The sequence below is a fragment of the Ruditapes philippinarum genome, unplaced genomic scaffold (assembly GCF_026571515.1).
Source record: "Ruditapes philippinarum isolate M1 unplaced genomic scaffold, ASM2657151v2 ctg2504_1_1_1_1, whole genome shotgun sequence".
Classification (NCBI taxonomy): domain Eukaryota; kingdom Metazoa; phylum Mollusca; class Bivalvia; order Venerida; family Veneridae; genus Ruditapes; species Ruditapes philippinarum.
The window spans coordinates 34315-62233 of record NW_026860106.1 but is presented as its reverse complement, the minus strand read 5'-3'; the positions used below and the strand labels follow the sequence as shown (position 1 = coordinate 62233).

Here is a 27919-nt window from a genome sequence, read left to right as displayed (position 1 = left end):
AGTTTTATTTTTCTTCTACATCAACATCTGAATGCTCTTTGTTTCAAATTTCCACCATTAGAGGTCTGATGATTTGCATCAGTTTCCATTTCAATAATCTCTATTGACATGGGTTCCTCTGCTAACCTTTCATTGGGCATTTTCCTTATCAGATGATCCTTCCTTATCCAAAACATCCTGTCCTAAAGCTGTTGACTGATTTGCATTCTCGTCTTTTGAACTAGAAATAGACTCCATTCTATCACTACCCCTATTATCTGTTTCTCCGACCTTCTCAACAGTAATTGGTTTACCTGCTAATAAAAAAAAATATTTCTTAGCTACAGCAAATCACAAAAGAATTCAAGGGGTCCAACAAGATTTTAACTCTGACGTTATATTATGTTCCCCTTAGTCAAATTTTATGAATTACAATATGCTGAGATAATGCTTGGATTTTTGGTATCTGCCAAAGCCATACTAACTGTTTAGCTAGTGCATGGCTATTTAAGTATCAGAAATAGATGACAAGGCCAAAAATACATTAACAGAACAGTCACTCAATTCACTGCCTACAAAACATAGAAATTTGTACAATCTGTGATAAATTAAAATATACTGTGACTTTTCTTTAACAATAGATTTTTATTACATGCTTTTCGATGGTTTATAGAAATATATCAGTGACATAAAACTGGTAATTTCACTGTTTGAAACAGTGAAATTACCACTTTGATAATTTCACTGTTTTGAATTTAAGCCCCTTACGTTGTTTCAGTGAAATACCAGCGTGCACAGTACTGGGTACCAACTTACTGACGTGACGTCGTAAATGACGTCACGTTGTATTATTATTTGGCGCGCTTTTCATTCAGTATTAGGTTAAATGTCTTTTAAAACGTTCCTTTGCATGTAATAAAAAGAAAATTTGTTTAGTTTAGTGTAAGATTGAAATATATTTCACCTTGTGAACACCAAAAGTTCATATTTCACTCGTGGCTGCGCCACTCGTGAAATATACCTTTTGGTGCTCACTCGGTGAAATATATTCCGATCTTACACTGAACTAAACAAATATCCTCTATGTAAATCATGAGGAAATTTTTACTAAGAGTATTTGTAAACTACTAAAAGGATAACTCAAATAAAGTTATCCAACCAAACATGTGGAGGAAATATAATGACAACAATATAAACAAGAGGGCCATGATGGCCCTGAGTCACTCACCAGAAACAACTGCTTTTCAGTGTTGGAATGTCAATATTTTCTAATATTAAATTTGAGCATAGAATATGTTTAAACAATAATTTGAATGAATGCTATAACCTGGGGCATTTAAGCTTTAACTTTAACGGGGCTAATCAAATTAATATGAGCTAACTTGATAAAAGACTACCTAAGAATGCTACAAAAGTTTGGTGATCATCTATCAATTATTTCAGTAGGAAATGATGTTCGAAGGTTTTTTTTCTATTTTTAGCTTTAGTGGCCCCTAAAAGGGGCTAATCAAATTAATATAAGCAAACTTGATAAAAGAGTACCAATGAATGCTACAGACAAAGTTTGGTGATCATCCATTAATTGGTTCTGAAGTAGAAAATGTTTAAAGGTTTTTCTATTTTTAGCTTAAGCAGCCCCTAAAGGGGCCAATAAAATTAATGTGAGCAAACTTGATAAAAGATAACCCAAATATGCTACAGACAAAGTTTAGTGATCATCCATCACATAGTTCTGTAGGAGAAGATGTTTAAACATATTTCTATCTTTAATTTTAGCGGCCCCTAAAAGGGGCCAATCAAATTAATATGAGCAAACTTGATAAAAGACTACCAAATAATGCTACAGACAAAGTTTGGTGATCATCCATCACTTAGTTCTGTAGTAGAAGAACAGTTTAAAGGTTTTTTCTATTTTTAGCTTAAGATGCCCCTTAAAGAGGCCAATCAAAATAATATGAGCAAACTTGATAAAAGACTACTCAACAATGCTACAGACAAAGTTTGGTGATCATCCATCCATTAGCTCTGTAGAAACAGACATTTAAAGGTATTTCTATTTTTAGCTTAAGCGGCCCTTAAAAGGGGCCAATCAAAATCATATGAGCAAACTTGATAAAAGACTACCCAAGAATGCTACAGACAAAGTTTGGTGATCATCCATCAGTTAGTTCTGTAGAAGAAGATATCTTAAGGTTTTCCTATTTTTAGCTATAGAGACCCCTAAAAGGGGCCAATCAAATCAATATAACCAAACTTGCTAAAATACTACCCAAGAATGCTACAGACAAAGTTTGGTGATCATCCATCAATTAGTTCTATAGAAATAGACATTTCAAGGTATTTCTATTTATAGCTTTTGCGCCCCTAAAATGGGCTAATTAAATTTTTTTTAGCAAACTTGATAAATGACTACCCAACAATGCTACAGAAAAAGTTTAGTGATCATCCATCAATTAGTTCTCTAGAAATAAACCTTTAACGGTATTTCTATTTTTAGCTTAAGCGGCCCCTAAAAGGGGCCATTCAAATTCATATGTCTTGAGCAAACTTGATAAAAGACTACCCAAGAATGCTACAGACAAAGTTTGGTGATCATCCATCAGTTAATTCTGTAGAAGAAGATATCTTAAGGTTTTCCTATTTTTAGCTATAGAGACCCCTAAAAGGGGCCAATCAAATTAATATGAGCAAACTTGATAAAATACTAACCAAGAATGCTACAGACAAAGTTTGGTGATCATCCATCAATTAGTTCTATAGAAGTAGACATTTCAAGGTATTTTTATTTTTAGCTTTTGCACCCCTAAAAGGGGCCAATTAAATTTTTTAGCATACTTGATAAATGACTACCCAACAATGCTACAGACAAAGTTTAGTGATCATTCATCAATTAGTTCTCTAGAAATAAACATTTAACCGTATTTCTATTTTTAGCTTTAGTGGCCCCTAAAAGGGGTCAATCAAATTAATATGAGCAAAGTTGATAAAACACTACCCGAGAATGCTACTGACAAAGTTTGGTGATCATCCATCAATTAGTTCTATAGAAATAGACATTTCAAGGTATTTCTATTTTTAGCTTTTGCGCCCCTAAAATGGGCTAATTAAATTTTTTTTTAGCAAACTTGATAAATGACTACCCAACAATGCTACAGAAAAAGTTTAGTGATCATCCATCAATTAGTTCTCTAGAAATAAACCTTTAACGGTATTTCTATTTTTAGCTTAAGCGGCCCCTAAAAGGGGCCATTCAAATTCATATGAGCAAACTTGATAAAAGACTACCCAAGAATGCTACAGACAAAGTTTGGTGATCATCCATCAGTTAGTTCTGTAGAAGAAGATATCTTAAGGTTTTCCTATTTTTAGCTATAGAGACCCCTAAAAGGGGCCAATCAAATTAATATAACCAAACTTGCTAAAATACTACCCAAGAATGCTACAGACAAAGTTTGGTGATCATCCATCAATTAGTTCTATAGAAATAGACATTTCAAGGTATTTCTATTTATAGCTTTTGCGCCCCTAAAATGGGCTAATTAAATTTTTTTAGCAAACTTGATAAATGACTACCCAACAATGCTACAGAAAAAGTTTAGTGATCATCCATCAATTAGTTCTCTAGAAATAAACCTTTAACGGTATTTCTATTTTTAGCTTAAGCGGCCCCTAAAAGGGGCCATTCAAATTCATATGAGCAAACTTGATAAAAGACTACCCAAGAATGCTACAGACAAAGTTTGGTGATCATCCATCAGTTAGTTCTGTAGAAGAAGATATCTTAAGGTTTTCCTATTTTTAGCTATAGAGACCCCTAAAAGGGGCCAATCAAATTAATATGAGCAAACTTGATAAAATACTAACCAAGAATGCTACAGACAAAGTTTGGTGATCATCCATCAATTAGTTCTATAGAAGTAGACATTTCAAGGTATTTTTATTTTTAGCTTTTGCACCCCTAAAAGGGGCCAATTAAATTTTTTAGCAAACTTGATAAATGACTACCCAACAATGCTACAGACAAAGTTTAGTGATAATCCATCAATTAGTTCTCTAGAAATAAACATTTAACCGTATTTCTATTTTTAGCTTTAGTGGCCCCTAAAAGGGGTCAATCAAATTAATATGAGCAAAGTTGATAAAACACTACCCGAGAATGCTACTGACAAAGTTTGGTGATCATCCATCAATTAGTTCTATAGAAATAGACATTTCAAGGTATTTCTATTTTTAGCTTTTGCGCCCCTAAAATGGGCTAATTAAATTTTTTTTAGCAAACTTGATAAATGACTACCCAACAATGCTACAGAAAAAGTTAAGTGATCATCCATCAATTAGTTCTCTAGAAATAAACCTTTAACGGTATTTCTATTTTTAGCTTAAGCGGCCCCTAAAAGGGGCCATTCAAATTCATATGAGCAAACTTGATAAAAGACTACCCAAGAATGCTACAGACAAAGTTTGGTGATCATCCATCAGTTAGTTCTGTAGAAGAAGATATCTTAAGGTTTTCCTATTTTTAGCTATAGAGACCCCTAAAAGGGGCCAATCAAATTAATATGAGCAAACTTGATAAAATGCTAACCAAGAATGCTACAGACAAAGTTTGGTGATCATCCATCAATTAGTTCTATAGAAGTAGACATTTCAAGGTATTTTTATTTTTAGCTTTTGCACCCCTATAAGGGGCCAATTAAATTTTTTTTAGCAAACTTGATAAATGACTACCCAACAATGCTACAGACAAAGTTTAGTGATCATCCATCAATTAGTTCTCTAGAAATAAACATTTAACCGTATTTCTATTTTTAGCTTTAGTGGCCCCTAAAAGGGGTCAATCAAATTAATATGAGCAAACTTGATAAAAGACTACCCAAAAATGCTACAGACAAAGTTTGGTGATCATCCATCAGTTAGTTCTGTAGAAGAAGATATCTTAAGGTTTTCCTATTTTTAGCTATAGAGACCCCTAAAAGGGGCCAATCAAATTAATATGAGCAAACTTGATAAAATGCTAACCAAGAATGCTACTGACAAAGTTTGGTGATCATCCATCAATTAGTTCTATAGAAGTAGACATTTCAAGGTATTTTTATTTTTAGCTTTTGCACCCCTATAAGGGGCCAATTAAATTTTTTTTAGCAAACTTGATAAATGACTACCCAACAATGCTACAGACAAAGTTTAGTATTTCTATCAATTAGTTCTCTAGAAATAAACATTTAACCGTATTTCTATTTTTAGCTTTAGTGGCCCCTAAAAGGGGTCAATCAAATTAATATGAGCAAAGTTGATAAAACACTACACGAGAATGCTACTGACAAAGTTTGGTGATCATCCATCAATTAGTTCTGTAGAAGAAGATGTTTAAAGGTTTTTCTATTTTTAGCATTAGAGACCCCTAAAAGGGGCCAATCAAAATAATATTAGCAAACTTGATAAAAGACTACCCAAGAATGCTACATACACAGTTTGGTGATCATCCATCAATTAGTTCTGTAGAAATAGATGTTTAAAGGTTTTTCTATTTTTAGCCCTAGAGACCCCTAATAGGGGCCAATCAAATTTATATGAGAAAACTTGATAAAAGACTACCTAAGAATGCTACAGACAAAGTTTGGTGATCATCCATCTATTAGTTCTGTAGAAGAAGATGTTTAAATGTTTTTCTATTTTTAGCTCTGCTGACCCTTAAAAGGGGCCAATTGGAATGACATGAGCAAATTCAAGTGTGACTGTCACAAGGATGCTACAGACTAAATTTGAAGTAAATCTGCTCAGTTGTTTCAGAGAAGAAGACGATTGTTGAAGCATGATGACGGACGCCGGAGCATCCCCCTTTGATACCAATAGCTCACCCTGAGCCTTCGGCTCTGGTGAGCTAATAAATGACAATAGAGCCTTGATGGCCCTGGATTGCTTGCTAGAATCAGTCACAATTTTAGAGGACCAGCAGGTGATGCAAATGCGATTTATCTCTTGACATTAAAATTTTAGAGAACAGGGTTATTTAAAGATTTCATTTTAAAGTCTATTTTAGCTCCAATTTATGCATTTACATCTAAATATAAAGGGCCACCTAAGGATCATTCTTGTGAAAACTGGTCGAAGTCCACTAAGTGGCTTAAGGAGGTGTCATCATGTTGTTTTAAAAACATTATTGAAAATCAGGGAAGACACACTGCCATCACAAAAGCTCATGTGTTCAGGTGAGCTAAAATATTGACCTTGAAAGTCAGTTTAAGTCCCCAACTAAAGAACATTTTGTTCAAGGTTCAAGAATGATAATGTTATGGTAAAGCTTGTAATGTACAATTTTTCTTTACTTTTTTAAGTTACACCATTAATGTCAACTTTTACATGTAATGACAGAATTTTTGAGATATAATTTTTATGGAGAACATTTGTATCTTATTCTTTTGTTGAAGTTTAGGTAGTTTAACCATGAGTATACTGTTCCATATACTATACTGTGCTTCTCTTAGTTCAAGGTACATTGTACTTAACACTTAGAAACAAGAAGCAAAACAATGAACTTATAACACAAAAAAAAATATTATAAGCTGTAACATTTAGGTATTTTCAGCTGTACAACAACATTATTCAATCAAAATCAGATTTAATGGGTCAGACCTAGACCATAGGTCATCCATTCTGAAAACAGTATGTCATCACTTAAATCACGGTAATTGATATTTATAATTATACTCTAGTTTTTTCATGTTTCAGTTAAAATTACTAAATGTTATAATTTGCTCAATTTTAAATATTAAAATTTTTTTACTTTTACTCGAAGGTGTAAAAAAAATTTTGAGTCGGGGCAATTTTCATGGGTCGGTCGGAGCACTACAAACAAACAATTTTTTATGGATGGCCTTGTAACTCAAAATCATTTCTTGTCAACAAACAGGAACATTTAGATACACTTCAACGGACTATTGTGACTTTTTGAAGAAATTACCGGTAGTAAAATGTTGTTCTGTTTCAGGAAAAAATCTACAGATTTAAACTATTTAGCACAAAAACTTTGTTGGTTAGGTATGATTAAAATATATCAATTCTAACCAATTTTAACACTGGTCACATGGAAATATGCCATTACCATGAAATAAGTGATGACGCAAAATTAGTGATGTTGAGTATACGAGGGTTGTTCAAAAAGTAATAGGACTGCAGCTCTACTGTTCACATTTTTTAATTTACGTGCACAATTTTACAAGATAATAATATCGGAACATATCCACTATACACAGTGAAAAAATCAATAAAATATGTTTAAAAATAACGAGTCTGTGAACATTTCAAATGACAAGGGGTACGCGGCCCTGGGCAAGCTAACAGCACAATTGATGACGTTTATGACGTCGTAAAATAATAAAAAAAATGAATCAAGCGTCATCCCTTCTGAAAGAATTCTCCCTAGTGTTCTAGGTGTCTAAATCATGTAACTTTGACCAGACCTCATATGTGGAGCTAAGGGGAGAACGAAAACGAACACATTCTCGTTTCACTCTCTGAGAAAAAAAAAGCCCGAAAGCCGGCCACTCTCCGCCTTTTCTCGTATTCTTGTATCTTATAGTAATCAATATAGATTAAACAGGCATGAACTTATGATGTTTATGAAAAAGCGATTAATTGAATTATTTTATACATAATTATACAAATGTACATAGAAAGTTATCAGTTACTTGTTTCACTAGAATAATGACTTCAGAAACATCAGACATGTGGTGTACTCTGTAAATGATCTCTTGCAATAAAACATAAGTATTAAAAGAACCATTGACAATGTGATATTTAATTGAATATCTTCATTTAATTGATAAATTTGAATGTTTTTAAATACTTAAACAGATTTTATTTTATGTGCAAATCAATGTCTTTAAAACACAGTACAAAAGTTTAGTGTATAATATGTAAAATATATATGATGTAATTGTTAAACAGTGGTATAGAAAAATCTTTAAAGTTAATTTTCTATAACTTTTGTCCTGTCAATTGGTTACACTTCTGTAAATAGTAATAATATACTGGTAATTCACTTATTCTGTAAAATTCTTAGCAACAGATAATGGTATCAGTTAAAGAAACAAAGGAGGTTTAAATGATGCAGTTTGTTCTTGCATGACTGTGCATTTTTTAAAAATAAAATAGAAGAGAAAATGCATTTGAAATTGATTTGACTTCAATTAATATTAGCAAGTCTTGTTTCATGGACATTATTATATACTTAAAGTAGATCTGATATTGTTACAAAGAGACAATGATATCTTTCTGCACTTTTATGACATCACTGTGATTTATTTTATATACTTTCGCCTATGTTGCAGAAAAGAAGTTAAACTCTTAGACACTTTATATATATGCAATAAGGACGTAAGTCAAGTTACTCCCATGTTGCATAAAAAACATATTAAGTCACTTTGAGATAGGCCCTTATAGTATTATCAAAAAGTAGATATAAATAAATAATATAATTTGTTCAAACTTTCAGAGTTCATGAGTAAGACTAAAATAATGTCAAAAATGATATAAAACCATTTTTGGAAAAAAATGTAGTTACGCCCTTATTGCGTTAAGCCCTCGATATCATCGTACGTTCTTAAAACAATATGATTATGTAAGTAAAATAACAATAGTTATCAACTGAAAAGTATATTTTCCTACCAGGAACAGCGTATCATTTTTAAAAGAAAATCGGGGAAAATATTAATTATTACCGTTAATCATTATTACATTAATTTATTGACAACACATATATCTAGTTAAATGAAATAGCGTTTTGTTTGCAACAAATCATTTGGGCAGAACTGAATCAATAGACCCGATGCAGAAATCAAACATGCCGGGCAGTCCGTGGACTGTTTACCATTGATATTTAATTTGTAGCGCTTTTCCATTTGACGTCACTAAAGTCCCGTCAATTTCCCGCTATCATTCTCATCCTTTCCTGTTTGTGATTTCGTATGTGCAATTGATTTGCTTGCGCAAGCTGAGAACGAGTAGCCGATTAATTGTACTGTGTTAATTTTATGTTTTCATATGTATCTGAAGGAGTAACGCCAATTTGTTTAACGATCGCACACATTTTCATTTTTTAATGAACGTCAAATTTCTACATTTAACGTTATGACCACTGCTGTTCAAAACTTGATGATTTAGTCATTTCATGTCTGAATGACGTCAAATTTGGGCATAATGTCACTTAAATATCATAAATTGTGTTGGTGGAATAAATGGGGGAAAAAAGAAAATAAATTGTGAATAAAATAGAAGTTAAACTAAGCTTCAATTATTTTTTTATGTGCTGCGCCGGGTGCGTGTTACCATGGTTATTCAATAACACAGGGAACACGCGTTAAGCACAAGAATTCAATATTTTTATACTTAAATTGAAGAAAACATTTTTCGATCGCTGTACATATTAAAATATTCCAAATTGAATTGAATATAAAGATGCAAGACTCTTAGTCCTATTACTTTATGAACAACCCTCGTACATGTATTTTTATTGTAACCTACATCAAATGTATTTCTTTGCTTAGTCAATGGCAGTGTAATGAAATAGATAGTCCAACTAATTGTACTGCGCGAGATATTGTGCTATTTTCGTGTCTGGGCAATATCTCGAGATTCTGCCCCAGAACGAAAACAAGAGGGCCATGAGCCCATGATGGCCCTGAGGTCGCTCACCTGTATATAGCTTAATATCTAAACTCTAGCTATTTGGGTTTCTTCAAAGAAGATTTTTTTAAGTTTTTGCTATACACATATAAGGAAAATCAATGACCCCCGGGGCGGGGCCAATTTTGTCCCCAGGGCTTTTATTTGAACAAACTTGGTAGACACCTATTAGAACATGTTTCATGCTAAATTTCTTAGCTCTAGCTCTTTGAGTTCTTTAAAAGAAGATTTTTTAAGTTTTAACTATATGCATATAGGGAAAATCAATGACCCCCTAGGGCCGGGCCAATTTTGACCCCAGGGCTTTTATTTGAACAAACTTGGTAGACACCCATAAGAAGATGTTTCATGCTAATTATCTAAGCTCTAGCTCATTGGGCTTTTTAAAAGAAGATTTTTTTAAGTTTTTACTATACACATATAGTTAAAAACAATGACACCCCTGGGGCGGGGCCAGTTTTGACCCCAGGGCTTTTATTTGAACAAACTTTGTAGACACTTACTAGAAGATGTTTCATGCTTAATATCTAAACTCTAGCTATTAGGGTTTTTTAAAAGAAGATATTCAAAGTTTTTTCTTTCGGTTGCCATGGCAACCAGAGTTCTGCATGGAATTAAATTCTTTGAACAATTTTTAAAGGTGACCACCAAAGGAACATTCCTGTGAAGTTTGGATGAAATTGGCCTTGTGGTTTATTAGGAGATGTCATTTAAAGTAAAAGTTTACGGACAACTTTTTCACTTTGTGACAGGTGAGCTAAAAACACAGTATCAAGCTTTGGCATGTCAATATATTTTGAATATGAAATAGCTTTTGTTTCACAACATGTTTACTGGATCAAAGTATAAGCGTGTGTATATCCTTAGGTTTAATCAGTCAACAAGGAATTAATTTCCTATTTGAGGAAGTACAAATGTATGTAACTAAAAATAATACACCACATAGATTAAAAAAACAAACAATCTTAATTAAAAATATGAAAACTGTTTAAAGTTAAGAGGTAATTAAAGCTATAAATCTGAAACAAACCTTCATCTTTCTCTTCCATAATTTTTCCTCTCCAATTAAATTTAAAATCTTAAAGTTAATTGTTTTAATAGCCCAGTTGAATATATTTTATCACTACATTTCCAGGCTATTATTTTCCTCAAAATGTATTTATTTTTTTTAATCACTGCTACACCTCCCCTTTACATATCACATTAATTTCTGATAATGGCCAACCTTGATTTTTTCAAAAATATCCCATGCAGTGCAGTAGTATCATTATCTTTGCTATTATCTATACATGTTCAGGAAAAAGGAAATACCCAAAATAAAATGAAAATGAAACTAGAATATAATCATGACAAATATTTACACAACTTTAGTTTAAAACTGTCACTAATTATTAATTTAATGGATTTTCCATTGAAATTTTGGAAAATAGGCAAATGAAAATTGGAAAACAGCCTATCCAGGCAGTTTCCATTTCTTCATCATAAATTAAAAAAAAATAAGCAAGTATGCAGTTTCCTGCATTGCTAAAAATGTAATGTGAGAAAGGTTATTTTACACAAATTAAGTCAAAGATAATTTTAAGACATTTGATCTTTGATATGTATTTTTTTTGTCAAATGAGAATGCAAAAATTAAAAAAAAAAGTATGTTTAAAGTCATTTAATCTGTGTCAGACACAAGTAGTTTCAATATCGGTTTATGCTGACTAATAAACACTATCCTATACATAAACCACTACAGATCTAGCTATTGACTCTTTTATAATTTATCTTATTAGTTTATAGACTTAAAACGCTTTAACTTTGCTGTGGCTTATCATGCTTAAAGACAGACTTTACAATATTAATGTGATAATAATGCACTGTACCTAACCTTTGATGCTCATAACTTAACTGTTTTATTTTTATCTATGATGTAATACAGTACACATTGAGATATTTTCTGAAAATGGCCAACCTGTTTTGTTTTTTTGAAAAATACCGCTGCATTATTATATCTTTACAGATTAAGTATAGGTTAAAGTTTATTTGTACGTATTTACAAAATAAAATTGGTGACCAATTTGTTTTTGTTAATATATACTAATAAATTTTAACCTGCTGTTTAAAATTATTTTTATAAATAGTTGATTTACTAGACTGATTATCAGTTTGCTGATTTACCAAAGTAAATGTGTTACGATTCATTTGAAATACTGCAATCCTATTGGACAAAAAAATAATGCACTGGCATATATACATGTACCTAACCTTTGACTTTTTTATTTTTATCTATGACGTAATACAGTACACATTGCCATATTTTCTGAAAATGGCCAACCTGTTTTGTTTGTTTTTTTTTAAAAATACCACTGCAATATTATATCTTTACAGATTAATACTGATAAGTGTTTGAAATTATTTTTTGTCCAATAGGATTGCAGTATTTCAAATGAATCGTAACACATTTACTTTGGTAAATCAGCAACAGCAGGTTAAAATTTATTAGTATATAGTAACAAAAACAAATTGGTCACCAATTTAATTTTGTAAATATGTACTAATAAACTTTAACCTATACTTAATATTGTAGTAAGAAGTAAAAATTTAAAGTAACTTAGCATAAGACACAATTCTCCAGACCTTATTGCAGTAATGGGTTATCTCCCATTGAAATTAAATACTTCTAGTAGGACTGCAATCAGGTAAATTTGATCACGGTCACTCACACTGTACCTCTGCTCTGGCTTGTACAGAAGTTTCAGTTCCTTGCGAAAGTGAAGGCTACTAGTACTGGTAAACTGTTTGACAGCCTGCCCAGCAACTATGCGATGGTTAAACTGTGCTCTGGTAAATTCAATGTGGCTTACTGCCGGCCTTTGATTCTCTGTCTTGTATATTATATATTAATAATATTACGGAAAGAAATTATATCTTCAGGTAGCACTTTTTTCTTTTAGTTGCATATAAATTTACAACTTCATTCATAATGGAAAATTACATAATCCTAAAAACGCCTTTCAGTAATAAATGTTAATATGGTAACAAAATTGTTTCTACAAATATGTTTCTTTTTTTACATCAATCGTGAGAATAACAACTTCACTACTGTTTTGAAGAAAAAATTTGTGTTTTATTGATATGATAAGTACAACAATGCAATAATCCTTAGACATTATTTTTTCAAACTACCATTATCATAATTATAATACTACATTGAAGCATAGTTACATGTATAATATATTCAGCTATAGAATTGCACAATTATGCATTACTATTGGCTATTGCACGATTCTTTAGTTATTTTCATATTGTTGTGTTATTGAAACTGCATGCATTTCTTCATTGACCTACAATAATCATCATGAAGACATACTTGCAGTCTTAAGAGAACAATTTTTCTATTTACACTGCAAACAAAAATAAATAAGAAATTTTGTAAGATTAGAAAGGGGTGCGATTGTAGACTGTGACCTTCAGACATCTGTGAATTTTCAAGTGAATACCTTCAGTAGTTATAAAGATTCATCTTGCACACTTACTTCAATTAGGAATTTTCCGAGTACACATTATCTTATAACTCAGTCAAATTCTAAGCTCAATTCATAGGCTTTGGACAGAGACCCTCTATTATAATCAATATTTGATGGCATATAATGTTGCAAGCATGCTTTGACCAAAGTGAAACATTGAAACACAGGTGTCTAGGATAACTATTAACTATTTAATATTTACAAGTGCCATACCTTTACATAATATATCATACAAGGTTTGGCTGTCTTTGATGGTGGCCTAATGGCCACACAAGCTGATTCCAGTATACCTCACTTACTAATTTGTTAAGCAGTGATGCAAATACATTATTTGGATTATAACATTATTTTTATAATTTACTTACTTGTAACATTTTTTCTATGACCACATTCAGTACAGAATGACATCCCTGTTAGTAGGATATGGCTACATTTACTGCATCTTTCCTCTTGAAGATAAAATAATGACTGGTCAACTTTTGTTCCACAATTAGGACAAAATTTGAGTCCCTTCACAAGCTCTGACTGACAAGGGTCTCCATTGTCTTGTCTGCCATTGCATATAACAACAGTATCTGTTTTAACTTCTTCAATCATCTTTGACCCACACTCATGACAAAACTTTCCCTGCCCCACAGCACCACATGTGCTTTTAGAGCACTTCATATTGCACAACTATTCCTCTTTATTTCTGAAACATGAACACTAAGTTAAAAATATCTAAATAAACTTTATAAGATTTTTAAATAACAAGGGCATAATGGCCCTGAATCACTCACTTGAGAGACATTGCTAGAAAAAAGTTAAAGCCAGTAATGAGGTCACATTAGGTTTTTTATTTTTTTCCCTTCTTTCCAAGCTGAATTTTTTTTAAATATTTGTAGATGTCTGCTAGGAAATGCTTGAGGATAAATATTTAAGCTCTTAGCAATGTAATTTTATGCAAGAAGACTTAATTGTTTTACTAAGTAAGTCTATGTAAAGTAATTGACCCCTTGTAGGGTGGGCCAGTTTTAACCCAAGGGGCATGATTTATTCTGCTGCCTCTGCAGCCAACTCTTTTATGACTTTTTAGCATGCATGAAGCAAGCACTGAATCCCCCAATGTTTACATTAGGTCACGCTTTGACAACACACAGGTGAAAGTGATTTAAAATGAAAAAAATTGTGTACAACCTGTCGATTTGACACATAGATTTGGTTTTGTTCACAAATCTACATGATTTAATATCAATTCTTAAAGAATGCAGGTAAACATAAAGTGTTTACGTGAAAAATATGGGTACTGGTCGGGGACCAGTTTGCAAACAGAATTCGAGGTTTTTAATTGTTTATTTTTTCAAAAATAGACTTACATAAATAAAACTAACATACAAAAAACCTGAGCTCTAACTACGTCCGAAATTAATCGACCTGGTGACATACATGTAAGCATTGTACAAACTGAAAGGTTAAATTAGGTTATTAAAGTGTAAATTGTTCACTCTTGCAGAACCAGTTTCTGGTCATATATTAAGCTGTTATTCATATATGTTTTTCACTGATAATTATTCTAATATAACAACAAATTTCCAATATTGGCTTTCTTATATTTAAGCTGATTTACTGAAAAATGTTTATGAAAGGAAAAATTAATAGTGTTGTCTGCATTGTGCAATGATTGCTACCCAAAATTATATCCTGAAATAAACAAAATATTGCACATGCGCAGAACAAGTTGCATACCCCATAGGGATGTAGCTTTTTTTATAACACAGGTAAGATATCTTCACGAAAATTTAATGATGTTTTAACTTGGAAGGAAGTTTATTTTCACAAACAATCAAACCACCCATCTTCATGATATATAATACCGATCCTCATCGATAAAGCCAAAATCAAGCTGTTGTAATACTTGTCCTGAAACTGGTCTTGTCCGGAAACTAGTTCCTGACCAGTACTACAGTACTGCTTTTGTATGGAAACTACTTGCATGCCAGTACAGGTATTTAGATGTCTCTGATAGTCATATGTTTCCATAAGACTGTGTTTTGCTAAAATTACTATTGTACTCAAAACCAGCCTATAGGAAAGTCATACATTTATGACACTATTATTAGTCACCGTACCAGTGCTCAACCAGTTTTTCACAAAATCACATAAAAACTCTTTCAGAACAAAAAGTTTGCTGGGAAACTTATTTTTCTTACAAAGCTGGCCCTTTCAAACTCACAATAAGCTAAAGCCTTTTAACAACACAGATCGGGATACAATTTACCACCGATTTAATTTTGGGTATAAAACCACTATAGTTTTCAGGCAACCAAACCAGTGCTCGACCAGGTGGTTTTATCCCTATCAGAACTTTTATTTTTTAAAAACAGATCTGACTTTTTATGTTCAATAATTCTATTTCAAAAATATTTTGAAACATTTACGTTTTAGTGTCTATAGATGTAAATATGAGAGTAAATATGATAAGAAGGAAATGCTATACATTGACAAATTAAGTGTTTATAAGAGTTTTGGAATTAATATAATACATATATTGGGGTGAGCACTAACAAAGTTCTATGCTCCTGCGTTTATGAATAAATTATGCAAATGAGCCGCCATGTTGGAGTTTCGGTAAGCGTGTTGGAAATTGCTACCTGTTCGTTTTGAAAGCTCGTCCTAACTTACAATTTCCTTGAATGTATGAAAACTTGGTTTTGTTTGATTGCATATTGAATGATAGGTATTGCAAAATAAATATAATGAAAATCAATCAATAAATAATTGTATACGAGCGTTATAAAGTCGATTTAATTCGTCAGAATAATAAGGTTCTGTTGCAGGGTATCGGTAAAAGACTGCTTTTTTTCCCGTTTTTGAAATTTATTTGAACACGGAGACAATTTTTCTCAAACAGATTTATGAATATACTTTACGTTGCAACAGAGTTTACCGTGTGTCCATTCCTTATATAAATTGTCTGAGAAGTTAAATCTGTTTGTTTACATGTAAATGTGTACCGTCATTTTGACCGAGTGGAATAAAAACTACCATGACGGTGATAATACCGGATATGTAATGAAAATTATGCCGTGCAGTGCAAAGTTTTGGACATTGCAATTAAAATTAACACTTACGTTGACTCAAACTGTTCCTTGTCAGCAAAATTGAAACCGAAAGTAGTGGTTGTTCTAGAATTTAATTGAATAAAATGGGTGGGATTTAACCACCGCGCATGCCCTGTGCGAACATATTGTTTACATCCGGTCGTAGCATAGGGTAAGAGTGCAAACTTTGTTAGTGGTGAGATTACTTATTCTCATATTTTTTATACTAAAATCACTTTGCAAACATAGTTAAGTGTGATATTTGGTGTAATTACAAATGGTCTATGCTTTTAGTCACAGGTAAACGTTGCGTGGCCATGACTTACACTATACCCCCGTTCCCCCTCTACAACCCAAAACCCTAAAAAAAATTATGAAAAAAAAAAAAATTTTTATGACTAAAATATTATAAAGGTATTTTACTCTACTTTCATTTTGCATAGAAATATCACTAGCATCTCAATTATCAGCGCATATATTCATCAATTTTTCACCAATCTTAATAATCTTTTTTCCTATATGTCAAATTCTCATTCCAAAATGAAAGTAAAATGGGCCTGCAGATTGTTTTCAAATGGAGTATTTTCATTGGTCACAGGAAAACCTCGGACCAATGAAAATACTTAAAGGGAAACAACTCTGCTGTGCCAATTTACTTTCATTTTGGATTGAGAATTTGACATATAGGAAAAAAGGTGCGTTATAGTTTCATATGATGCTTTGATTGAACAATTATTACAAATAATAACTTAATTTTATCATATTTAAATACGCAATACAAAGAAATATTCTTTCACGGTGAATTTAGTGTGTTTTACTCGTGAGAGTTTTACCGAAACGGTGCAATCAGATCTCTTCCGAGTTTCATTTGTTGACAGTTTGGGCTTGGATATTTCTTGCTACGTATAATCAGCGAAGGTGCCAGTGTTGTTTTCTTAAAGAGTATTTATTTATCTAAGATTTGAGACCAAGATTGTTAAGATTGGTGAAAAATTGATGAATATATGCGCTGATAATTGAGATGCTAGTGATATTTCTATGCAAAATGAAAGTAGAGTAAAATACCTTTATAATATTTTAGTCATAAAATTTTTTTTTTTTCATAATTTTTTTTTAGGGTTTTGGGTTGTAGAGGGGGAACGGGGGTATAGTGTAAGTCATGGCCACGCAACGTTTACCTGTGCTTTTAGTAATGTGTTCCAGATTTTTTTCCGTACAGCTGCCATATTTGTTTACATGTTAATAATGATCGCTTATTTAAAAAAATAATTCATAGCCCCTACAATTTATGGAAAGCTGAGTTTTGATGATTTTTGGGCGCCTTTCGTATAGAAATCAATTGGAAGCATTAGAGTAAAGGCAATTTTAAAAAGTATTGTCCACATTTGCCCTAAATTATCATTATTGAAGTGTTTTAAATAGTTTTTACTGCTACTTTTATCATAGAATTGTATTTTGTACTGTTTAATATTGTCTGCAAAATGGCCAATATTCTACCAATATTGGAGTACTTGTACATGGTGTAGATGTTACAGGTCAGGTACAAATAACACTACCAAACTCCCAGGGGTTTTCCACTTTAATGTATAAATCATACACAAATAGAAGTATTGGTCGAGCACTGGGCTGGTCGAGCACAGGTACTGGAATGCTTTGAACTGTTGAATGAAACTGTTAAAAAATCTCAATTTGCTTTTAATTTATTGAGCAACAGTTTGATTCATATACCAAGCCTTTTAAAAGCTCAATGTGTATGTTTTAATAATGTTGCAGTCGAGCAAACAGTAGCTTGGGCATTTTATTGCTCAGATAATTTTCTTTTGAAAACGAAAGTAGATTCTAATTTCTGCAATCATTCGATTACCCAGACAACTGTGCGTCTAAAACATTTTTGTTTTATTTCTCCATCTATTACACAGACGTAAAATATTCAGCAACAAAAAGCGCATACTTAAACATAAATCTGCTTATTTAAATGTACCTGTTAGTATTTTTCCAGGGTTAAAACTTTAGCAACAACATAAGTTTTCTTTTTTCAGAAATTATCAAAGCGAAAGTATAACCGCCCTCTAGCGGATCAGGTTTCACACGACCAATTTATAAGGCAGAATACTACTATATGTGTTCCTTCATTGACTGTGTTAACTCCCAATTAAAACAGTTCCAAATTCCAGATTGCTTCAACAACAACCATTTAAAACTTTATATTATTAATCTTTATCATATTCTTGACACAAATAGTATAAATAACAAAAGTTTGCTGTCTTAATTGCTAAAAAAAATGACCGATTTATGTAAAACTTTTGTATCAGTTCAATTCATCAATTTAAGAACAGTTTTTCACTTTGTTTCCAGATTTTTATACTTCACAACAGCAGGTGTCAAGTGATGTGTGGCAGCTGTAAAAAGTTGCCCCGTACTTCACTTCAGTGTTGTTATATTTTTCTGGTCCTTCGGGATCATTGATACCAGCACTATTAAGTGTTGAGAATTGAGTACCGCTCAAGCCGGTGCTAGGGGGCGTGAGGGATGTTGCACGTATTCATTATCCCTCATGTACAGACTCAATCAAACCGAGTCTGTAATTCTCTTGTAATTTTGTTGTGATTAATGCTTCCGAGGGATCACTTTGTTTCCAGAGTTTTATACTTCACAACAGCAGGTGTCAAGTGCTGTGTGGCAGCTGTAAAAAGTTGCCCCGTACTTCTTTTCAGTGTTGTTAAATTTTTCTGGTCCTTCGGGATCATTGATACCAGCACTATTAAGTGTTGAGAATTGAGTACCGCTCAAGCCGGTGCTAGGGGGCGTGAGGGATGTTGCACGTATTCATTATCCCTCATGTACAGACTCAATCAAACCGAGTCTGCAATTCTCTTGTAATTTTGTTGTGATTAATGTTTCCGAGGGATCACTTTGTTTCCAGATTTTTTTTACTTTTTCTCGTATTCTCTGCATCCACACCAAATAAACAAACATAAAACATGTCAGAATAAAAGGATTTAATTATTTATAATAATAATTAAAATAACAGAAATTAAATATATTTTGGATTTATAACCATTGTAAAAAGATGGATTCACAAACAAATCCAAGAATGGACTGGGAAGCTAGAGACTTACCAAATGCATGTCAGAAGTTTAAAGAACATTGTGACTTTATGTTTGAAGGGCGACTAGAAAAGAAAACAAAGGAAGCTAAGTGCAACTATTTAATGCTATGGGTCGGTGAGAAGTGTCACCAAATTTTTTCAACCTGGACAGTTACAGCTGATCAAAGAAAACTGCTTCAGACATACTATAAAGGTTTCGAGACATATTGTGCGCCCAAAATGTACTACATATACTCTAGGTATAAGTTTAAAGTTTTTACAGACCTTTGAAGAATTCGTCACAGAGTTAAAATTATTAATAAAGGACTGTAGCTATGCAGACGAGATACAAAGCGAGATGATACGTGATCACATTGTATTTGGTGTACGTTCCCACCAGATAAGAGAGAAACTCACCAATGAAGGATCAAACTTGACACTTGAAAAATGTATTGACTTGTCTCGCACTTATGCATTAAGTCAGACACAGCTAAGGGATATAAGCGGCCAAGCCCAATCCATCAATGCAGTCAAGAAATCCTCAGCAGCAACAGCAGCAGCACCATTTAAGCAGTTTCGGACGCAAAGCAGAAGGACAGATGGCAGCAAACACAGCACTAGAACCAATCAACGAGTATCTACTGGAAATAAAAATAAATGTAATAACTGTGGGACTTACCATTTAAAACGTGATACATGCCCAGCCAAGGGTCAAAAGTGTTTGGATTGTACAAAGTTTAATCATTTCGCAAAAGTGTGTAGGAAAAGAAAACAGGATTTAGGAAGCAAAAATGTTAATGGGGTCACATTTTAACACAAATGATCTTGATTGTTCACTACCCCGTCATGATAATGACATGTAAGTCTATACAGTTGAGCATGACATCACAACAAATCAAGCATTTGCTAAGGTCAAAGTCTGCTCAACATAACTTAATATGAAAATTGATACAGGGACTCAGGTCAATGTTCTCTCAAGGTCAATATTCAGATCATTAGGCACATTAGATCATGTACTTCCAACACAAAAGCAATTAACCGTATACAATGGTCAGCCTCTCAAAGTCGATGGCTGTATCAATCTTCCTTGTACATATAAAGGTCAAGTCTCTACAGAAGAGTTTTACATAGTAGATACACATTCAAGCCCAATTCTAGGTCTTCAAACATGCCTTAAGTTAAACTTAATTAAGTTAGTACTGTCTTATATGTGCACAGTGCCTATTACAAAGGAGCAAGTGCTCAATACATACTCAGATGTTTTCAACGGAATAGGAAAACTGCCAGGGGAATTTGAAATACAGTTGCGTGACAATGTCACACCAGTAGTTCACCCTCCACGCAGAGTTCCTGTTGCCATTCGTGACAAACTTAAAATAGAGCTTGACAGAATGGAAAGCTTAGGTATTAATAAGAAAGTCACAGAACCTACAGACTGGGTAAATAGTCTAGTTGTAGTAGAAAAACCTAATGGCTCTTTACGGTTATGCTTAGATCCGAAAGATCTAAACAATGCCATCAAAAGACCCCATTACCCTAATAGGACTATAATAATTATCTTCATTATACCAATATCATTAATGAAAACCAGTCAGGTTTCCGGAGACATCATTCTTGCTCAACGGCTTTGATTCGCCTTATAGATGCTAGGCTTACAAATATTGATGATGGAAATATAATAGGTGCTGTATTTTTAGATTTTAAAAAAGCCTTTGATTTAGTTGACCATAATATACTGATTCATAAATAAATAAAGTAATATACAGTCTGAGTTGCAACTAGACTTACTAAAATACAGGAAAGTGCACTCTCAATAATAAAGCCATTAATCTAGAAAAGACAACGTGCATGATAATTGGATCAAAATGTAAAATAAATAACATAGGCAATCTTTCTCTGCATATAGAGAATTCTAGTATAAATAATGTTCATTGTCAAAAGCTACTTGGATTGCATATTGATAACTGTCTTTCTTGGAAAATACATATTGACAAAACGTGTGCTAAGCTTGCTTCTAAAATATCTCTGCTGAAAAAAATTCAACTAATTCTTACACCTGAAATGAAACAATTATTTTATAACGCTTACATTGCCCCTACTTTTGATTATGGATGTATTATTTGGTCCCAATGTAACAAATAAGATCTAAATAGAATAACAAAATTACAAAAAAGAACCGCCAGAATTATTTTAAATAAACCCGTAAAAACAAATTCTCTTGATATGTTTCAAAATATGAAATACATTTGTGTAGTTATCTTTTCCATATAGATGTAAATACTTTTCTGGAATTATGGTATATAAAGCGATGAAAAAAATTAACGCCAGCATACATTTCTAATCTAATTCCATTATCTCAAAATAAAACTTACTTACTAAGATCAACACATAAAAAGACATTTTGCATAAACGACCTAAAACAAATTATTTGAAACGTACTTTTTATTATTCTAGTATGGAGTTATGGAACACTATTCCTTTAAAAATAAGATTTTTTCGAGTCTAAAATTGTTTAAAACACATTTCAAACATTTATTATTATGTAAAGATGAATTATAGAAAATTTACCTATACTATAATATAATATTATGTCTGTGTTCTTCGTTGATTAAGATTTACTGAATGTTGTTATCTTTATAATTGCTTGAATATGTCCATTGTTATGTGTATGTTTCATTGAAGGCCTTGTTGAAAATAAGATTTTGCATTATATGTGTTGTATATAATGCTTTGATGTATTGTCTTAATAAGTTACCTTCGTTAAATAAGGAGTTTATCATTATTATTATTACTATTGACGACATATTGCCCGACTTGTCAAATGCTACTGTGTTTTCAAAAATAGATGCATGTAGTGGTTATTGGTCTATTCAACTTACAGAAAAGTCATCTTACTTGACAACTTTTAACAGTTGTTTTGCAAGATACAGATTCCTCAGACTCCGATATGGCCTTAAGAAAGCAAATGATGCATTTTGTGCAAAAATGGAACAGTGGCTTGAAAGTTTGCCAGGAGTAAGAACAACCGTCGACGACATTGTTGTTTACGGCAAAGATAGGGCGAAATATATAGACTCTTGAGAAGATGCCAATTAATAGGCATCAAGCTCAATCCCGACAAAACGGAAAAAGGGAAAACACAGTTACCTTTCTTTGGCTACTTAATTACTGATCAATGTTTAAAAATAGATCCTGCAAAGGTCAAGGCCATAGCAGAGATGCCATCTCCTACTTCTAAATAGGAATTGCAAACAGTTCTAGGCATGGTCACATACTTACAGAGATTTCCACCCAAACTCTCAGAAATAACTGCACCCATGAAACAGCTTCTATCTAAAGATGTAGATTTAGCTTGGATGCACCCCAGGAAAATGCCCTACAACAGGTATTAAAGCATTATTACACAAAGCCTTTGTCCGATACTCTCTTTCTTTGACCCAAATAAGGAAATTACTCTTCAAGTCGACTCGTCCAAGTATGGTTTAGCTGCAGTACTCATGCAGGAGGATAAACCAGTTGGTTTTGCATCAAAGTCGCTTACCCCTACTGAGGTCAATTATCCCTAAATCACAAAGGAATTGTACGCTATCCTTTTCGGATGTAAAAAAAATCCACCAGTAGATTTACGGTAAACGTATTACATGTCAAAGTGATCATAAACCTCTCCAAGCTCCAAGCTATATGGAAAAAAAGGCTTGAACTCAGCCCCTCCACGACTGCAGCGTGTATTACTTCAATTGTAGCCGAATGATATTGACGTAGTTTTCATCCCCGGGAAAGATATACCCCTAGCAGATACTTTGTTTCGGAAAGTCTTACCAGACACATACCCAGAAATTGCCGAATCGGCTAATCTAGAAACACATGTACACACAATTATGTCGAACTTACCAGTGAGTGACCAAACATGGAACAAATTAGGTTAACAACCAAATCTGACCCACAAATGAAAATTCTTTCAAAAGTTATTCATGAAGGATGGCCTGATAATAGATCAGATTGCCCTCAAAGTATTCTGGAATTCTGGAATTTCAGAGATGAACTATCAGTTATAGATGTTGTCATCTTAAAGAATACTAAAATTCTAGTTCCAGTAGAGCTCAGATCACTCATGCTTGACATTATCCATGATGCACATTTAGATGTAGAAAAATGCTTAAATAGAGCTCGAAACGTGCTCTTTTGGCCAAACATGGCCACAGACATAAAGAAAAAAGTCCTGGAATGCCCTATATGTATAGAGCATATGTGTTCAAACCCAAGGAACCCTTGATACCAAATAAAATACCCGATAGACCGTGGCAAATTTGTGCTACAGATCTCTTTCATTGGAATAACTCAGATTATGTGTTATTAGTTGATGCTTACAGCAAGAACTTTGAAGTTAGTCAAATCTCAAGAACAAAATCTAGTACAGTCATTAACAAATTGAAAAGCTTCTTTAGCAGACATGGAGTACCTGAAGTATTATACTCAGATAATGGCCCGTGTTACAGTGCAGAAAGTTTCTTACAGTTCGCAAAACTGTATGATTTTTCTCATGTTACATCATCCCCAGGTCATTCTTCAGGCAATGGTTTAGCAGAAATCACTGTCAAAACTGTCAAAAATCTGTTTACAAAATCAAAACAAACAAAACAAAATGTCAGAGCAACTTGATCCCAAAGTCCCTGACACACCGGTTATTAGAGACAGTATGTTTAATGCTAAACAAAGGTCAACATATTATAATGAGAGGTCAACTAAACCCCTCAAACCTCTAGAAATTATTACTTATACATGCTATTTTTATAATGTTATGTTGCCTCTTAAAATAATATATGTGTTTATGTATAGTTTTGCATGCAAATATCTCTACAGTACAAAAGAAAACACGTGTAGACTACAAATATTATCATTCTTGAGGTCGATGTGAATTTAGTGACTATTAGTGTAATGATACACCATGGAACTAGCGTGAAATCAGCTATCAATTAAATGGACATTCTACCTCACAGATAAGCCATAAATAATTTGCTGACATTTTTACAACATATGTGGAGGAATAGAACTGAGAACATTATCATGGCAATAAAACAGACATTAAGATAAATCAGATACAAGTGATATCAACATTATTTGCCTTTAGATTCTTTAGAAATTTCCTGTTGTTTTTTTTAAAGAAGGGAGATGTTTCTTATTTATTTTTACATTGAATATATATTGTTTCATATTTAAATCTTCATTAAATATATATTGCATGCAGTACCTTTAAACTTGATTGTTAGGCTCCGCCTACTTAGTGTTCTGACCAATTGACTTCATATTGTTAGACAATTGTACAATTAATGTCTTCAAACATTATTTCGTCATTGGATCAAGCTTACATATAAAACAACAAAATGAGCTTCTGTTAAAAAGAGCTGTGAAATTCCGACATGATATTTGTAAAACTTGTGGACGGAAGTCCAATAGACTAAATTACCTATGTGCTAAAAAGATATGTATCACAAAAGAAAAGCAGATTTTGTTGCCATTTTTTCCATCATTCAAATCATATTGTAAGATTTTCTGAGAACCTGTCTACAAAGGGTTTAGTAGCCGAATATCTATGAATTATATACATGTATATCTACTGCTGTAAATTAATTAATTTTCTTTTCCCACAGATAAAGGATTTCTGCTGTATTATAAATTCATAATGGCATTTTGACATAGACAAAATGTAATATGACAAACGGACTTAACAAGATCAGTATCCATAGAATAATTACTGAAAGACTTAGGGTGGGTTACATTATCCGACGTAAGGAATAATTGATATATAAATATCAAATGAAGGGGTCAGTGCAAGGTGGTACCTTACGTAATTTAACATTATCTTGAGAAAAGGGGCATTTTATGAAATTTTAGATTTAATTGACATATTTTGAAATTAATTCACTAATAAGTAATGTTATAAATAAAAAAACATTTGAAACCAAAGTTGTATGTTTTACACCATTTTTAACCATTTTATTTACAGAAAAGTTATATTTATCAAATGTGCTTATGCAAAAAGGGTTTTAAATCCTATGGACCATTGTGACTTTGAAACAATTGCATAAAGTATTTGAGCTTAAAATTTAAATATCGTTCAACTTTTCAAAGTAGTGGTGACATATAAGGATCACTTCTCCGTGGTTTGTCTGTTCGTGCAAAACAAATGGTAGACTAGGAAAACAATAGGTATTGGTACATTTTCTTCGCCTCAACTAAAAGGTTATCATATAACTCTTAATGTATTTGCAGATTATTATTCAGCTTAAAAAAAACTAAAGGCGTATCAAACAAATCATCAATTGTATAGTTTGCATTTGTTACACATTTTTCAGTTGATAAATTGATGAATATTTGATTGATTGATTGAAAAATTAATTTATTGATTTATTGACTGACTACAGGAAACAAAAGAAATATGAGTTTTAAACATATATTCTTCATAGAAAGAAACAAAACTTTAACATTCAAATAGAAATAGAAAGTTTTGTTTTCAATAATTCAAAATATATAGTTCATGTGCTACCTGCAAACACGGATAACTTCAAAAACATTGCGTATAGGAACTGGAACATACATAGTTTCATTAGACTGCATCAAAAAAACCAAAGTTACAAATATTATAAAATACATAAGTTTTAGCTGTAAAGTTTCAATAACTCAGAATATGGATACATTCATCAAACAAAAGGTACCAGAACATGCCCATGTCGCTAAAATGTAAAATATTTATACAATTAACAATAACTACCTAAAACATCCTAAATGCTCAATTTTTTTGTTATTTCATATTAAACAATAAATTTTATGCTGATATGCATGTATAGAAATTAGAAAATCTCTAAACAATACCTTTAAGACTTCAATGTCTTCATGCAAAATGTTTAAAAGGGATAAATATGGTGCATTTGCAACAAAGGTTCTATCTCCATGAACACAACATTCACATAATAATTTTTGTAATATTTTTCACACAAATGAACATTTTCTGCAAATTATTTTGACAAGACGTAGATAAAAATATTGTTACTGTAAATTTTCTTGTTCATATTGACATACACTTAAAATATAATTACATTTTCATATATTTTTTTTCGCCTCAAAACAAGAAAACATGGATAAATTAATGTAACAAAGGTACCAACTCCACCTCTGGAGTTAGGACTTTTATTAAGTTCCTCCAAGAACCATTTTCACCTTAAAACAAAGAAGTGATTAATAAAGGGAGGTTATTCTAATTCCAAAAACGTTCTTTAAATCACAAAGGTCCTAACTTAATTTTTACTCTACATTGGAGTTAGGTACCTTCTTGCACTGACCCCTTCAACTATATAAATATAGGCGCGGAGATTTACCTTGTTATCTGTCTCAACTCTTTCTTAATACTATGAAAGAAGATAAAATTTGAAAATAACTATTCAGAGAAGTCACGCCGGCTTGAAATCTATGCTAAATCTATGACACTTTCATCCATTACACTTTTTATAATTTGGACACTTACCGTATGGAAATAAACTAAAATAAAAATTAAACCGCTCTTATATAGTTCCCTTCGTCATTAGGGGGAAGTTAAGAAGAAATGACAAATGGTATTATAATAATAACGAAATTGAAATAGTCAAGTCTTTTAATTACCTAGGGATTGTATTCTCCAGTGGAGGGTCTTTTATGCAAGCAGCAAACACATTAGCCGGGAAAGGGTTGCGATCTCTACATTCTTTGTGGGCTATTGTTCGTAGTATGAAAGTTCCAATAAATATATTGTTTAATCTCTTTGATTCGTATGTACTTTCTGTTTTAAATTATGGTGCAGAGGTATGGGGTTGTATAAATTCAGAGGTAATAGAAAGAGCACATAATAATTTTGTAAATGGATACTGTTACGTTGTATGGATGATAACAAGATTCAAACTATTCTACTATTTTATTATAACCAATTAATACATTTTGTTAAGACCAGAGCTCAAGTGAGAATGACTAGGTATCAGAGAGGCATGATCATATATATATAACATAGCATTAATGAATATCAAGTAAAGGGAAGTAATCCCATTAACTATACAACTAAACATGTAAAGAGTTATCTAATCTTGATATCATAACATCTCCCTTTGTTTGAAATTGAGAAGCTCATAAACATTTGTCCGCTGTAAATGTCAATTTATTCTGAGAAAGCATTAAGCAATAAAATAATGTCCATGTCAAGACTGACATCAATTAATGAATTTGAGATAAACACATTTAATTATTATGATAAATTTGTCCTAGAAAATGCTTTCATACTGTCAATATAAACTTTGTACTTTTTCTGTTAAAAGCACCATAAACACTACTGCAATTTATGCCTATTTGTTCAATGTGTATATATACACTTATTTTACACCGACTGAATTATCTTTGGTTTAACCTGCCTCCCAGAACGAGTTACATAAGCTTCCGGATAAATGTTTGGCAGTTTGAGAGTATTTGTTGATGCAGGCGACTTTGAGTGATTAAAGGTCAGATTATCACTCTTGACACTGGCATGCTGTGAGGTTAACTGGTGTGAAAGTTTACCC

General features: G+C 32.4%; 1 protein-coding gene across 3 annotated transcripts; it reads right to left on the bottom strand.

Annotated features, from left to right (window-relative positions):
* Positions 1–27: 27 nt before the first annotated feature.
* LOC132758926 (uncharacterized) lies at positions 28–18324 on the bottom strand. 3 transcript variants are annotated; one of them, XM_060750632.1, is made up of 3 exons: positions 18237–18324; positions 13541–13866; positions 28–296 (listed from the first exon to the last, which is right to left on the bottom strand). In XM_060750632.1, the coding sequence occupies exons 2-3, from the start codon at positions 13839–13841 to the stop codon at positions 130–132; spliced, it is 468 nt and encodes a 155-aa protein (XP_060606615.1). In that variant the 5' UTR covers positions 13842–13866; positions 18237–18324; the 3' UTR covers positions 28–129. The 3 variants fall into 3 exon arrangements, 2 of the variants coding, with proteins under 2 accessions (XP_060606615.1, XP_060606616.1); XM_060750633.1 differs by having other exon boundaries at positions 28–293; XR_009629643.1 differs by lacking the exons at positions 13541–13866; positions 18237–18324 and adding an exon at positions 10694–11056.
* Between the last annotated feature and the right edge of the window lie 9595 nt (positions 18325–27919).